Genomic DNA, 14,037 nt, shown 5'->3' with positions numbered 1-14,037 from the left:
AAAAATAAAAAAAAAAAAGGAAGACACTCTAGAATCCCTAGTGTATTTCTCTTTACAACTTCTTAGATAGAGCTGTGTCCTATGGCCACTCCCAGTATGTTAGCTGGGCACACTGCTACTCTACACAACATTGTGGTTCTGTCAGCAAGGAACAAAAAGGGAGAATGAATATCATTGAGGAAACTTGTAGTGTTCTTTTTTTTTTTTTTAATAAATCCTTTTTTTTTTTAATTTTTTTTTCAACGTTTTTTATTTATTTTTGGGACAGAGAGAGACAGAGCATGAACGGGGGAGGGGCAGAGAGAGAGGGAGACACAGAATCGGAAACAGGCTCCAGGCTCCGAGCTATCAGCCCAGAGCCTGATGCGGGGCTCGAACTCACGGACCGCGAGATCGTGACCTGGCTGAAGTCGGACGCTTAACCGACTGCGCCACCCAGGCGCCCCAAGCAGTGTTCTAAACCATTAGGCAAAGGAGTAAACAAAAGCCAATGTAAATGATGTCTTCAGAACAACAACAACAACAACAACAACAACAAAAAACAAAACCAAAAACACTTTAAAAGTAGTGTTGTGTTACCATAGCATAGAAAAAACTATTAAAGCAACTCAGTCATTTCAGTAAAAATTATGATCATTAGTATTAAGTTCAGCTGTATATAATAGAAAGACTGACTAGCAGCAATTTAATCAGGATAGAAATTTATTTCCTCCTTTTGGAAAGAAACTTGGGAGTAATAATGTGAGGGTTGTTACTGTGGCTTTCTAATAATGAGCTGATCAGTCTATTAGTCTATTTTTCTGTTCCACCATCCTCAGTGCTTAGTTTCCAATCACAAGATCACTTCATGGTCAAACATGGTTGCTGTTGCTACAGACATCATTTCTTCATTTCAAGCCAGGAGAAGAAGAATGCAAGGGAGGACAAAAGAGCCATTCCTCCAGTTAAGTTAGTTCTTTCTAAGGAAACTCCTATTTTGTCCTCTCATTTCTGCTTATATTGTACTGGCCAGAACACAGTCACCTGGCCAGCCAGAGCTGCAAGTGAGGCTAGGAAATAGTAACTTTCAGCAATTTTCAAAGTCACCTTAGATTCTATTATTAAACAAGAAGAGGAATATGGATTGTGTTAGTTATTATCTCATTTATAGGATTATCTTCAAATATGCAGGACAGTGTGTGGATTGAATTTTATTTTTCATCATTCTAAGAAATCTATTTTCTCTTCCAAACATTGTAATTGAAAATTGAGAATAGCAGTCCCACAAAAGGGAGTTATTTAAATGAAAAACAATACGTGCTATAAAATAATCATTTTCATTAACACTCTTTAGATTAGGACTAAGTCTAAAATGATTAAAAATATTACCACAGAATACCCATTTCTTTGGACAAAGGAAGCCCATTTCATGGAGTTATTTAAGAGGAGGAGCAACTATGCCTATAGGAAGGGAAGCAGGGTAGAGACATTAGATTGGCTCTTCTGATCCACCTTTTAATGGAGTTACTGGGGTGAGATTGAGGAAAAGGCAGGGTTATTTAAGTTAAGAAATTAGTGAATAAAAATTGAGACAAGTAAATGTCTAGGAATTATAGGAGTCTTTAGTCTTCAAAGAAAAAAATCTCCAAATATTGTTTATAAAAATTAAAATTAGGGGCGCTTGGGTGGCTCAGTCGGTTAAGCGTCCGACTTCAACTCAGGTCACGATCTCACAGTCCGTGAGTTCGAGCCCTGCGTCAGGCTCTGGGCTGACAGCTCGGAGCCTGGAGCCTGCTTCGGATTCTGTGTCTCCCTCTCTCTCTGCCCCCCCCCCCCCCCCATTCATGCTCTGTCTCTATCTGTCTCAAAAATAAACGTTAAAAAAAAATTTTTAAAAAAATAAATAAATAAAAATAAAAATTAAATCTGTTATTGGGTGATGACCCCGGCTTTGTAAAAGTTGAAAAATGAAACAGTTATCTAAGGAATTCAAGCAAAACCCATTGTATTATCTGAGTTATTTGAATAATTGAGGTGAAAGTGGGATTTCTGCCTGGATTATTCACATAATTGCCTTAATTCTAAGATTCATTTGGTGGGTAGAGATCTTTCCTCAGGATGTATTTTTAGAATGCTAAATGTGAAAAATTAGACTCCTAAATTAGGCAAAGCAATAGAAGGAGGGAGTGACCGGGGGGGGGGGGGAGAGAGAGAGAGAGAATAGTAGGTCATTGTCAGAATAAATCTATACTTTTTTCCCATACTTTTTCTAATGACAATAACTGACATCCACTTTTTTTTTTATCATAGAATTAACTTACATGATGAAAAAGGGAACTATATATGGATCTCAGATATAACCCATAGTATTTTTTAAAGTCATAAATTCCTTTTGGAGTTTCAGTTCTTTAAAGTTTGGAAAATTAGTGGCTCTAAATCCAGCTGTTTAATTTTACAAAGCTAAGTAAACTGACTTAACAATCATACTGTACTTTCTGGTTGACTTCATATTGTTGTTGGTCTTTGCCTTCAATTCTTAAAGACAAATTAAAAGGATGATCATATCCAAGTTGCCACTCCATTCTCTTTGGTAGCAGAACTCTGGGCAGTGAGCCAAACTGAGAAATTATTTGCCAGCCTCCCCTATAGCTGAGTGTGTCATATTACTAAATTTTGACCTATAAGTCAAAATGTTGTTTGAGATTCTGGATGCCTCTTTACTGGACTGCTTCTGGCTTCTACTGAGGACAGGTGCCTAGATCTCCAGTAGCTATCTTGGGCCATAGAAAGACATTAAGAATAGAAGCCACACGTTAGGTTGGTGAAAGATTTAGAAGAAACTTGAGCCCATGATGACTATACCTGTTCTAGGGTGCCTACTTTTGCACTATTTTTACTTAATAAAGTAGAAACTTTTATTTTGTTTAAGACACTATTATTTTTAATCTCTGTTACTAGCAGGTGAACACAATTCCTATATGACATTAAAGTATTGGTTGAAAATATTTTAGAGTTCTAGGGTTAAATTTCCAGGTATGTATAATGGTCTCTTTAAATCTCCTCTCTCTCTCTCTCTCTCTCTCTCTCTCTCTGTCTGTCTCTCTCACACATACACACTCCAGTTTGTAAGAAAGAAAACTAAGTATTTATAGGAAGTTGTACCAGTAATTCATTTTGTGCAATTATAAATGATAGCATTTGCAGTGGGAATTTTGAGAAGATAAAAACTAAACATTACTAAAGAATTTCTCAGCATGTGTACATAAACTTCAAAAAAAAAAAACAGTGGAAGGAAGGAAAATACAGAAATATATTGTAGCAATAGAATGTTAATAACTTTTTTTCCACCGATTTAGCTAAGGTAAGTATATTTATAGCAAGAGAGGAAAAAAACATCTATAGAGCAGTCCAATGGAGTAGTATCAATAATTTTACCTTTAGAAGCTGCTCCAATTCTCTCCATCTTTTAAGACCCAGCTCTTCTATGAAATGCTCAGCAATCCTCCTATAGGAATAACCTTTGCCCTTGTTCCATTTATTAGGACCATGACTAAGTTACAGTGAGGGAAGCATTTTTCTTAGGCATGGCACAACATTTTAAGAGGTGCCAAAAAGCTCAGTAATCAATAAAAATATTTTAATGAAATATTTTAATTAGCACACTACAGCATGCAGTCCAGTCTTTTGTTTTATAAATAAATTTTTAATTATGCTTCACATTTATCTCAATTACAGCACTCAAATAGTGCTTTTTATGAATGTTGTCTCCCAACAGTACCATACTCATTTTCATATTCCTCATGTGCCTACTACTCTGTGTTAAGCATGAAGGTCTCTTAAAAAATATTAAATTGAATCTATTGAAAGATTTTGCAAGAAAATACTGTATTAGGGGCAGCAGGATTAAATTTTCATCATTAAATTCAACTATAGCAAAAGAATAACAGAGGATAATGGATGTTTTGAAAGTGCTTATAATTCAGTTCTATGGGAAAATCACCTGACTTCTCTTTGACTAAAACCCTGCTCAGCCTGGAGAGATAGGGAATTATAATGCTACTTTATATTCATATAGCACTTTGCCCTACATAAAGTGCTTTCTTTTAATTCTCACCTTAATCCTGTAAAGTAGGTATTATCATCCTTATTTATTACGGAAAGATTGAGAAGTTAAGTGACTTGCCCAAGGAGTTATAGGCATAAAGTGGCAGAACTGAGGTCCTAACCCAGGTTTTCTGTGTCAAAATCCACTGCCTTTCTGCTATTCCAAATGCTAAGTTTTGGGATTGACCAAGGAGAAATAATTCATGCAGTAACTACAACAGCGTGTGTTGTGTTTGTTAAACGACGTCAGTAGCACCCTAAACAGCAGTATTTTCCAGGTGTGCTCCTCATGAGCAAAACTGTTCTGATTTTTATGTGTGTACGTTTGATGAAGTAGCTCAACTCTTCTGGTATAGGATCAGATGTTCCAAGGTATTCTTTGGTTGAGGGCAGAAACTTACATAATTAAAATGTCAAAGAACGGGTGGGGGGGGGAGGGGGGATGAGGAAATTATGTATTACTTGAGTATTAGTTTCTAGCTACCACTTTACCACTAATGTGTATGTGATATTCTGCAAAGCATGTAAACCATACAGGCTTGCTTCTTTATGAAAAGAAACATTTGGGAAGGTCTTTCAGCTGAAAAAGGTTATTTCAATGTGAAATACTATTACAGTATTCAAGAGTTAGGAATTAAGTTTAATGGATTACTTTTTTATATTTAGGGGGAAAAATCTAGGACTATATTTTAAAACTCCATACAGTAATTAAATTTGAGAGCCTATAACTGCTTCAAATATAATTTTCACCAACATAAACACAACTCCAAACCAAAATGTCCATGATCAGCCAGTCTAGTAGAAGCTTTCTTCTGAAAAAAACAGAACAAAACAAAACAAAACAAAAACTATAGATTCTCCTCAGGGGTTGCTATCCAGAGAATTAAAAAACTTGTCTTCTTTTTATATGCCGATAGCTGAATTCCACAGGAAATCCTCTTTCTTAAAAACGACCAGAATTCAAAGAAATTCAAAGGTATTCATTTTGGTGAATTGCAACCTGTCATCAATAACTATTTATTGAATGTCCACGGGGTGCCTAGGCATTTAAGTGGCAAGTGATTTATTTGCATTATTCAAAGGATTTCTAAGGCGAGTCTGAAGATTTGCAGACGTCTTTAAAGATGCAAAGTGGTGTGTGCTTCTCTCATTTAAACTGCCCCTACAAGGAATGAACTGAATAGTCTGGGTTTCAGAGCTCTAGGGATTTCCAGCACTCAGATCCGACTTTTGTAAGCGAAGACCCCATTGGGTGCCAATCGATAGGCGGGCTGGTGGTCAGAACACAGCCCCACCAGGGGCTTCTGGACAAGTTAGGCCCTCCCTGGTCTGAAGCAGGGCTGACTGCGGCAATGGCGGCCCTGACCCGCCACCCCATCCCTCCCCCCTACCCCTCCACTCCCACCCCCCACACGCGGCTCACACCCTCTCCCAGTCTCCCAGCCTCGACCGGTTCTCGCGAGATCCGGGCAACTGAGCGCTCGGGGCCTTTTCAAATCGGGATCCGTTACCGCTTTCCCGGCCGCCGCCATTGTAGTGCTCGGAGCCCCTCAGCGCAGGCGGCCGTGGCGGAGGCGGAGGCGGAGGCAGCGGCAGCGGGATGGCGGACGCCGACAAGCCCGAGGTGCTCGGGGCCGCTGGCGACGACAGTCCGCATCAGCAGCCAGTGGAGCAGCCGGGCGAGCCGCGGCGAGAACCGCACCCGCCGGAGCCAGAGAAGCAGCCGCCGCAGCACAGCAGCAGCTCCAATGGCGTTAAAATGTATTGTCTTTTCCTCCGGGGACCGGGACGAGGTGGGGGGCGGGGAGTTGGCCTCGGAGGGGGGCCGAAGCCGGCCTGGGCCTCGGTGGGGGATAACTGCTCCCGGGCCGTAGGCGGCGGGAGGAGCAGGTGCAAGTAGGGCCGCTCCCAGTCCCTTCCCTCCCGCCCTGGCCCGGGAGCCGGGGTGCGAGCCGGGGGGCCGACGCCCCTCCCCTGTTTCCAGCCGGAGACTGAGGGTCACTACTTCTTCCCAGACTTCCAGCTGGAGAACCTTTGAGCAAAGCACGGCGGCCGCCACTGTCTGGAGGAAAATGGTCCCCCTTTTAAAGCCCAGTACAGTAGATAGTGTTCATCACTAGGGAGTAACTAGGGATGACATCATCGGACATTTCCTCTTAACTACCGAGAACGTATTTAAAAGGAATAGTCCCCGATCTCCCGGCCTCATTCTGAGCTTTATAAGTTCAGTGTTTGTTGTTGCTTCCTAAACATGTGTTAATTTCTGAATATATATATACACGCCACAGAGGAAGTTTAATAATGTGCTGTGAGCCTAAATCCATTGTGTTACCCTTGAATTGGTAAGAGGTTATTCAGAAAGGGAAATGTGCGTGGTTCCTTGGTCCCCCACATCCCTCTCAAATGTTTGTAAGCCTTGCAGGTTATTTTTTAAGAACTCCTTGTGTGATGGCTTGTTCTTAATTTTGGTAAAATGGTAAAATAAGATTTTTTTTTAATTGAAGAAAGCCTGACGCTTTTAAGATTGCCCCTGTCATCAGTGTCTAGAAAGAATGTAGTTGACTCAAATCCATAATAATTTTTAGTTATAAGGAACTGTTATGCTCCCCATTGTTCTTGTCATATAGGGGGATACGAATCAGGCATTCTTTTGCATGTGCCCAGCTTTTAAACTTGAAGTTGAAAGTATGTTAATAATTTACTGAAAACATCCTTTTCCTTCTCTCAGTTATGCCTCAGAGTAGAAAGCAGTGAACATATGGTCAAACTAAAATAGAAAAGAGAATTTTTCTTTTCTTTTGTATAAGAATGTTTGAAGCAGGACGGTAAGACCTGGACTAGTTTGTGTAGGAATTGGTCGCAGATAAGATAGCTCTCCCAGCTCAGTTATGACACTCTTCCTCTCACTTGGGTTTGAATAGGATAGGTTGCATCTTCCAGGCAGAATAGAGGTGCAGGTGTAGGAGATTCGACCTTGGTGGAATTTGTTCCTAGGTGCAGAATGGTGCACCTCAGTAACTGAGCATCTGGAAAGGGAGCACTTTCTACCATGCATGCCAAAATATGGGCTCTCAGGGATTTGGCATCATAAATTCTAATAGAAGGCATTGGAATGATAAAATTGGTGCTTTTTGTTTATCTCTAAATGTGGGCTTGCCACCCTTTTCTCCTAAACAAAAACCGCAGTCTTGAATTACAGAGAGAAGCCCTACTATACTTGGGTGTGATTAGTATAATAGTGTCCATACAGATAAAGCTGGCATGTAAACCTCCCAGATCTAAAAGTCTCTAATCCCTTTTAAAGTCTCATTGTGGGTTAGCTAGACAAGAGGACAGAGGTAGGAAAAGAATCTCTTTCACTTCAAAGTGAGGAAAAGGAAAATATTAAGTAAAGAAATTAAGAAATGCTAGTAGAATATACAAATGAAGGTTCTTTTAATATTGTTTATAGTTAATATCTCTCAGACCTTCCTGTTTTCCCAAGTTGAATAAAGAAGCAAATCTACTCTCAAGGGTTTCTTGTACTGTCAGTTCCATAAGAACCATATAATGGTCCAGCATGGGTCGGTCATTCATACTGAAAAACTAGGAACATTTACCTGTATCAAGCCAACAACCTTTTTTTGACCCTGTGAACCAACTGGAGTAGTTAACAATCTAACACATAACCCTTGACTACCATACATTTTTAAGGGTAAGAATTCACAGAGGTTATAACAATTACCAAATATTGCCTTAAAATATGTATTGCTTAGAACAGAACAGAGTGCCACTTACCAAGGTTGAAATGACTTTTGCTGAGGTTAATCCATAGTCACTGAGTATAGAGACCACTATGTCTTATTCATCTTTGTATCCCCAAGGCCTTATGTTTATAAAGGCCCAGTAAATATTTGTTTAAGAAATGCAGAAGTGAACTTTTATGATTGTGAAACTTATACACAGAGAATTTCATGGGCATGTTCACATCTTTTGACAAGAAATTAAAGATGTTTCCCTAGGTTTAGTCTTTCCTTTATGCCAAAATGGTATACTAGCTATCCTTTTCTTAAGTGAACAGGAGGAAAAATAGCAGTATTGTTACAACTCTTCATTATTTTCTGTGTGATTAACATCTTGGAGTATATGGAAATTGAAAGTTACATTAGGGTATAAAGTGTTGTGTAAAATATTAAGCATCGAAGCAAGGTGAAGTGTTTGAAGTAGAGTAGTATTTTTTATTATATTAGGAGTAAGAATGGAACTAGGCTTAATTTTAGATTTCATACTATAGCATGTTTTTAAAACCACGTTTTAAAATTACGTTTTCTTATTTGATGTTGAATATTGATTTTTCAGAAATTTATAACTTCAGTGGGCATAATTCTGTCTTAAGAGTAGATAACATTTTTGTGACTTAAGATAGTCACAGTCTTTATTTCAAGTACATTAAAGGGGGTGGTTTAAGTGAATAGTTTGAGCATTATTACAGGGAATTATGGATATAGTGCCAATATTTGATATTATGTAACATAATTTCCCTAAGAGTTTTCACCTGTATCTTAACTGTCCATTCCATAGTGTATTTATGACATAAAAAGAGTTTAGGAATTGAATATTAAATTGTTTGTTTCTCAATAATCAGACCATACCTCTAGCCATTAAACTGGTCTGCCTTCCACAGATAATTTATGCACTATAGATGAGCAGTGTAGTAATATCTTTAATATGCCACTAAGTGAGGAAAAGTTGAAGAAATTGCTCTCTCTGGTCATACTTGGAATAAATATTTTGGAGAGGGTATCCTACATTAATATCATTGCTTTCAGTGGAATTATCAGATTGTTTTAAGCAAATGCTTACATATAAGCATCTTCTATTCATATAAGAATAGAAGAACATTGTAATTCAGAACTCTGTGCATTTTTCACAGTTGGTTTCATTCAGGAAGAAAATAGGTAGGAGAAGGCATACTTAGCTAGAGACTATATAGATGTCTGCTTACCTAAACAGAGACAGTTATTTTACAAACATTCATAGACTACAGTCTACTGTGTACATACATTCTCTGGGTGCTTAAAAGGAAGAGTTTGTTCTTGTATCTACTGTACTTAGAACCAGAGTAAAGGCCTCTGTACCTTTTGGCCGCTTGCTGCCATTTTCAAAAGTCGCACACTGTTCAGACAGGTAGGTACTTGCTGGAGCTGGGACAGTTGTGAAGACTTACTCTAGGCTGTGCCATTTCTGATGAGGGAAGATGTTCCATTGTAATGGTGTCCCTGTCAAGGTCTGAAAAGGTGGCAAAGCAAGTTTGGCTCTAATGTTTCTTCCTTGATTTTAGCAGTTTTTCTGGCAGACGGCAACACCATCTGTGCCCAGATGAGCATGGGTTCTTAATTGACTGTTCATTCAAAAATTAGTATTTATTGAGCAACATGTTGTGTGCAGTCACCATGCTAGGTGCTGCTCATACCAATGCAGATAGTTTTCGTTCTTACAGAGTTTTTTACATCCTATATTTATGGTTGTGTTGTTACCTGCTCAGAAAGGTAGTGTCTAAAAATATCAATATCACATGGAACAGATGACTACAATAAGACGTGTGTGTGGAGCACTACAGTGTATAGAGTCCCACAGTTGGTTGGGTTAGAAGATAAGTGAGCGCCTGGATTATGAAACCTGGTTGGTTGTTGGAAAAACCCAGGAAGCTTTAAAAATTTTGGATTTCTGAATGTCATTTCCAGAGATTTTTATTAGTATGTGATTGTGGAAAATTGCTTTAAATTAAAGTATTAATTAAATAGTTTTAGATTCACTAGAATAATTAGTGATTTAAAACCTATTATTTCTTCTGTAAAAGAAGATTCCTTTTGATAAGTAAGTTGCATTTTTAAGATATATACCCAAATTTTTATCTATAGGATTTACTTTAAGTATATACTTTTATGTTATGGATGGTTGGTGGGTAGCATCAGATCGTCGCATTGTGATTACAGTCTTACAAATTAAATGTTTTTCCTGTTAGGAAAGTTGATTTATAAAATTATTATAAATCATTATAAACTCATTAAAAAGTTGATTTATAAAATTTTGATTCATGTTGTCTTTTAAGTACTGCTTCCTACCTCCGTTCCATCCCATCGTGTAGGTGATAACTACTAGTAAAAATTACATGATTCTATGAAATACCCTATCTTAGTTTATAGGTTAATACATAGAAAGTGTTGAGAATGAACATATTAGAATACCTTACTAATTAATTATCCTGATCAAAGTTGGGAATAGAAAAAATTATGAGAGTCATATGAGCGTGTATGCATGTATAGATACCATAATATAACTATGTATTTTAGTTATGTTTTTAAACAAACTTTATGAGAAGTTTGGTAATATACCCAAATTCTTGCTCTGAAATGGCATTGGGTAATTTCAAAGCAAGCAAGCTGACTCTCCAGGTCTAACTTGGTGGAGAGTTTTGAGAAGTGAAGTGATAAATATGCAATATTTATGTAATGTAGGCTTCCATTATTAGAAACATGACAGATTTTCTTCTTGTTTTGTTTTTAATTCATAGGGAAAATGATGAATCAGTCAAAGAAGATAAATCTGAATTAAAAGAAAAATCTTCAGGAAATAAGAAGGCCAATAGATTTCATCCTTATTCAAAAGATAAGAATTCAGGCACTGGAGAAAAGAAGGGTCCAAATCGAAACAGAGTTTTCATTAGCAACATCCCATACGATATGAAATGGCAAGCTATTAAAGATCTAATGAGAGAAAAAGGTAACCATTCCTGATAAACCCACTGTTGGCTTATCTTCATATAGAAGGGGGAGGAACTAAGCAAACTTTTTTATTCCTCTGAACCACACAGACTCAAAAAATTGATTTTTGTTTATTTCTTGACACATGAATTAATCTTTTCCTCTGCTCTCACTTGACAACAATTTCATTACAAAGTCATACGGATAAATGAAGTTTTTTTTTTTTCCCATTTTAGTGGTATAGTAGTGAGCCAGCATATGCATGCCACCAAGAATTTTGTTAAAGTGATTGCTTTGTCTAGTTGAAGTTTTTATAGATTTTTAAAGGACTATTGCATTAGTTAAGCAATACATTAGCGTGTTAAAGTATGAATAATAAGGTCTGATTATTTTTTTCCAAAAGCTGTTTTGTTATTATCTTGGTGGATTCTGGAATCTGGCTGTGGAGTTCATTTTGTTTGCATTGTCATGAATGCCATGATGCTGTCTCTGCAGTTCTATATTAAAATTGCGTTACTGCTGTTGCAGTTTTGTTTTTAGAATAACTTGAAAACCTTCATTTTATATATATGGTTGGTTTTGGGGAAAAATAATTTTAATATTTGATCTTGTAAAAGTTAGTTTTGTTATCTCTTGAAAAATTGAGTTTCAACAGTCCTGCAAACTATGTACTTGGCTTTGAGGCTGATCTCTTCTAATAAATAAAAAAAACCTTGCATTGGTGTATCTGTTGTAAGGTGACAACTATTTGATTGGTTTTATTCATTGACTTTATTTAGAAAGTGTGTGGCTTGCTGTGAAGCATGACTTGTAAATTTAGTTTACTGATGGCAAACATGATTGAAGACATTCAGGTAGAAAGTCACCTTAAAACAGCTGTTGTGTGTAGGCGACCAAAGTTATTTGAAAAGTGTTAATGTTGATGTTTTTAATATGATAGGTTAAGGGACCATTTGTATGTATATGTGCATTTGTTCACCAACTATATCATGCTGGCCAAAATATGATCTGTAGTATGAATTAGGTTAATATGGTTGTTAGCTTTTTTAGAGAATGTGGATGATGTACATTTCAGAAAATTAGTTAAATTTACATAGCCATTGATAGGAGGTATGTTGGTCTGGTTTTGATTGTTGGTGAATAATAGGTGCTTTTCTGTAGAGTTGTGCACAGGTGTGCAGTAAAGCAAGATATTGGTGTTTAAATGTATTGTTTCTTGGTATCTTCCTTTTGTATGTCTTATGTAGTCGGTGAGGTTACATACGTGGAGCTCTTTAAGGATGCGGAAGGAAAATCAAGGGTAAGTGCTGTGGGCCATAATCTGCTTGAGGTTTAAAAGTTCCTCAGCAGTTTACTTTTTTGTATAATATTTGTACCAGTTTTTGGAAACTTAAGTTTCATTTTGTTTTACTTTATTATGCAAGATTTGAGGCTTTATACTAGCAAGTCTGACATTTATTCAAACCAAACTAGCTGCCTGGAAGGGATGGGTTTGTAAATGTTCATAAAGGGCATTCACTTTTCTAATGCTTTAAGGTAATGCTTCTTCTTAGCCAAGAGATTTTACTATAGGATTTTTTTTGTTGTGTTTTGATGTCTTCAAGGATATTCTAAAAGTTACTGCATTGATAATATTCCCTAAGAGTTCTCTGACAAGCCCATAGCTTAAAGGTGTTAATTCAGAATGTATGTTTGAAATTTACATTGAAGAACTTAATTTGGTAGCCTGCAAGACTACATAAGAGGCAGTGCTCTGACCAATTGGTATGAATGACATTGATGATTAAATTGACATAGAAGGAATTGGTTGATAGTAGGTTTTGATTTTTAGCAACAAGAAAGCAATACACTGAGGAATACAATGGAAAGCTTTAACAGTGTTCAATTCTATTGCAAAAACCAGTTGGTGCATGAGAAAAACTTTGTCATCACATTCAAATGGCACTTCGAACAGTAATGACAATTATTTTAAAAATGTATAGGTTTGTTTCTTTAGCATAAGTGATTATTTTATATACTTAAACTGGATGCTGTTAAATTGTGTGCAGCCAGTTTTCTCTAATAGAGAAATTAATTAAAAATGAGATTATTTCCTATTTTTACCTTAATAAAATTGAAAGATATACATTAAAAACAATTTGTGCATAATACATCTTTTGAAAATAGTCGTAACAATGGAAGAAGTGTTTTTTGTTTTTTTTTTTTTTTTTTAACGTTTATTTATTTTTGAGACAGAGAGAGATAGAGCATGAATGGGGGAGGGGCAGAGAGAGAGGGAGACACAGAATCGGAAGCAGGCTCCAGGCTCTGAGCCATCAGCCCAGAGCCTGACGCGGGGCTCGAACTCACGGACCGCGAGATCGTGACCCGGGCTGAAGTCGGACGCTCAACCGACTGAGCCACCCAGGCGCCCCAAGTGTTTTATGGAAACCTTCAATTTCCTTGAGTTACTTTTGATTGAATTTGTGAAAATACCTTATTTAGTCTTAACCTAAAGAAGAGTCCTCTAAAAGTAAATATGTGCTCCAAGCTTGTTAAATGCTAGATGCTACTGCCTTTAAATAGATCGATTTAAACATTGACAGAAGATTTGTGGTCACTTGCTATTATGTTCTAGAAGTGTAAAAGATAAAAAGTGATTGTATTATCAATTGCTTTTCATGACTTAAATATTAGAGTTTACCATTAACTTCGTCTACTGATCTAAAACTTTTCTTCTTTTGCATATATTGACAAATCTTCCTGGATATAGGGTTGTGGGTAAGAATTTTTTTTAAGTTTCTTAAGTCAAATTTAAACTTCTGATTAAGAAAAAGAAAATTTAGTATATAAACATTTCCTATAAATTTTTTCCCCATTAAGTGTTGTTGAATTCAAAGATGAAGAATTCGTAAAGAAAGCACTAGAAACTATGAACAAATATGATCTTAGTGGAAGACCCCTGAATATTAAAGAGGTAAGATTTCTTATATTTGGAATAATTTAAACTTTTGGATATAAAGACATGTTTTCTTTGGATTTTCATCTTGGGGGATGTATTTCTCTGGCTACTCCTTTTTTAAAGCCTAGATGCTTATTAAAGCATTATATAATTGAAAATAATTTTGCTTGTGCATGGTTTCCTGTTTGCTTTTAAGCAGTTTTCCTATATATTTGATTTGTTCCAAGTTGTTATAAGCAGAGGTGCATGATTTAAAAAATGCAGGTATTT

At 36.8% G+C, this 14,037-nt stretch overlaps 2 protein-coding genes across 3 annotated transcripts in view; both read left to right on the top strand.

Moving 5' to 3' along the window:
* The window catches only part of FBN1 (fibrillin 1), a 711,751-nt gene that overhangs the window by 466,635 nt on the left and 231,079 nt on the right, over positions 1 to 14,037 (top strand). The window lies entirely within an intron of this gene.
* The window catches only part of MYEF2 (myelin expression factor 2), a 37,432-nt gene continuing 28,764 nt past the window's right edge, over positions 5,370 to 14,037 (top strand). The window contains exons 1-5 of one of the 2 annotated variants that reach the window (XM_049613596.1): positions 5,370 to 5,844; positions 10,637 to 10,845; positions 12,074 to 12,126; positions 13,579 to 13,586; positions 13,689 to 13,782. In XM_049613596.1, coding sequence (XP_049469553.1) covers positions 5,684 to 5,844; positions 10,637 to 10,845; positions 12,074 to 12,126; positions 13,579 to 13,586; positions 13,689 to 13,782 — 525 coding nt within the window. In that variant the 5' untranslated portion in view covers positions 5,370 to 5,683. The remainder of the gene's footprint in view (positions 5,845 to 10,636; positions 10,846 to 12,073; positions 12,127 to 13,578; positions 13,587 to 13,688; positions 13,783 to 14,037) is intronic. The other variant, XM_049613595.1, reaches the window with a different exon arrangement.

The sequence above is a fragment of the Panthera uncia genome (assembly GCF_023721935.1).
Source record: "Panthera uncia isolate 11264 chromosome B3 unlocalized genomic scaffold, Puncia_PCG_1.0 HiC_scaffold_1, whole genome shotgun sequence".
NCBI lineage: Eukaryota > Metazoa > Chordata > Mammalia > Carnivora > Felidae > Panthera > Panthera uncia.
This window is presented reverse-complemented; position numbering and strand designations above follow the sequence as displayed.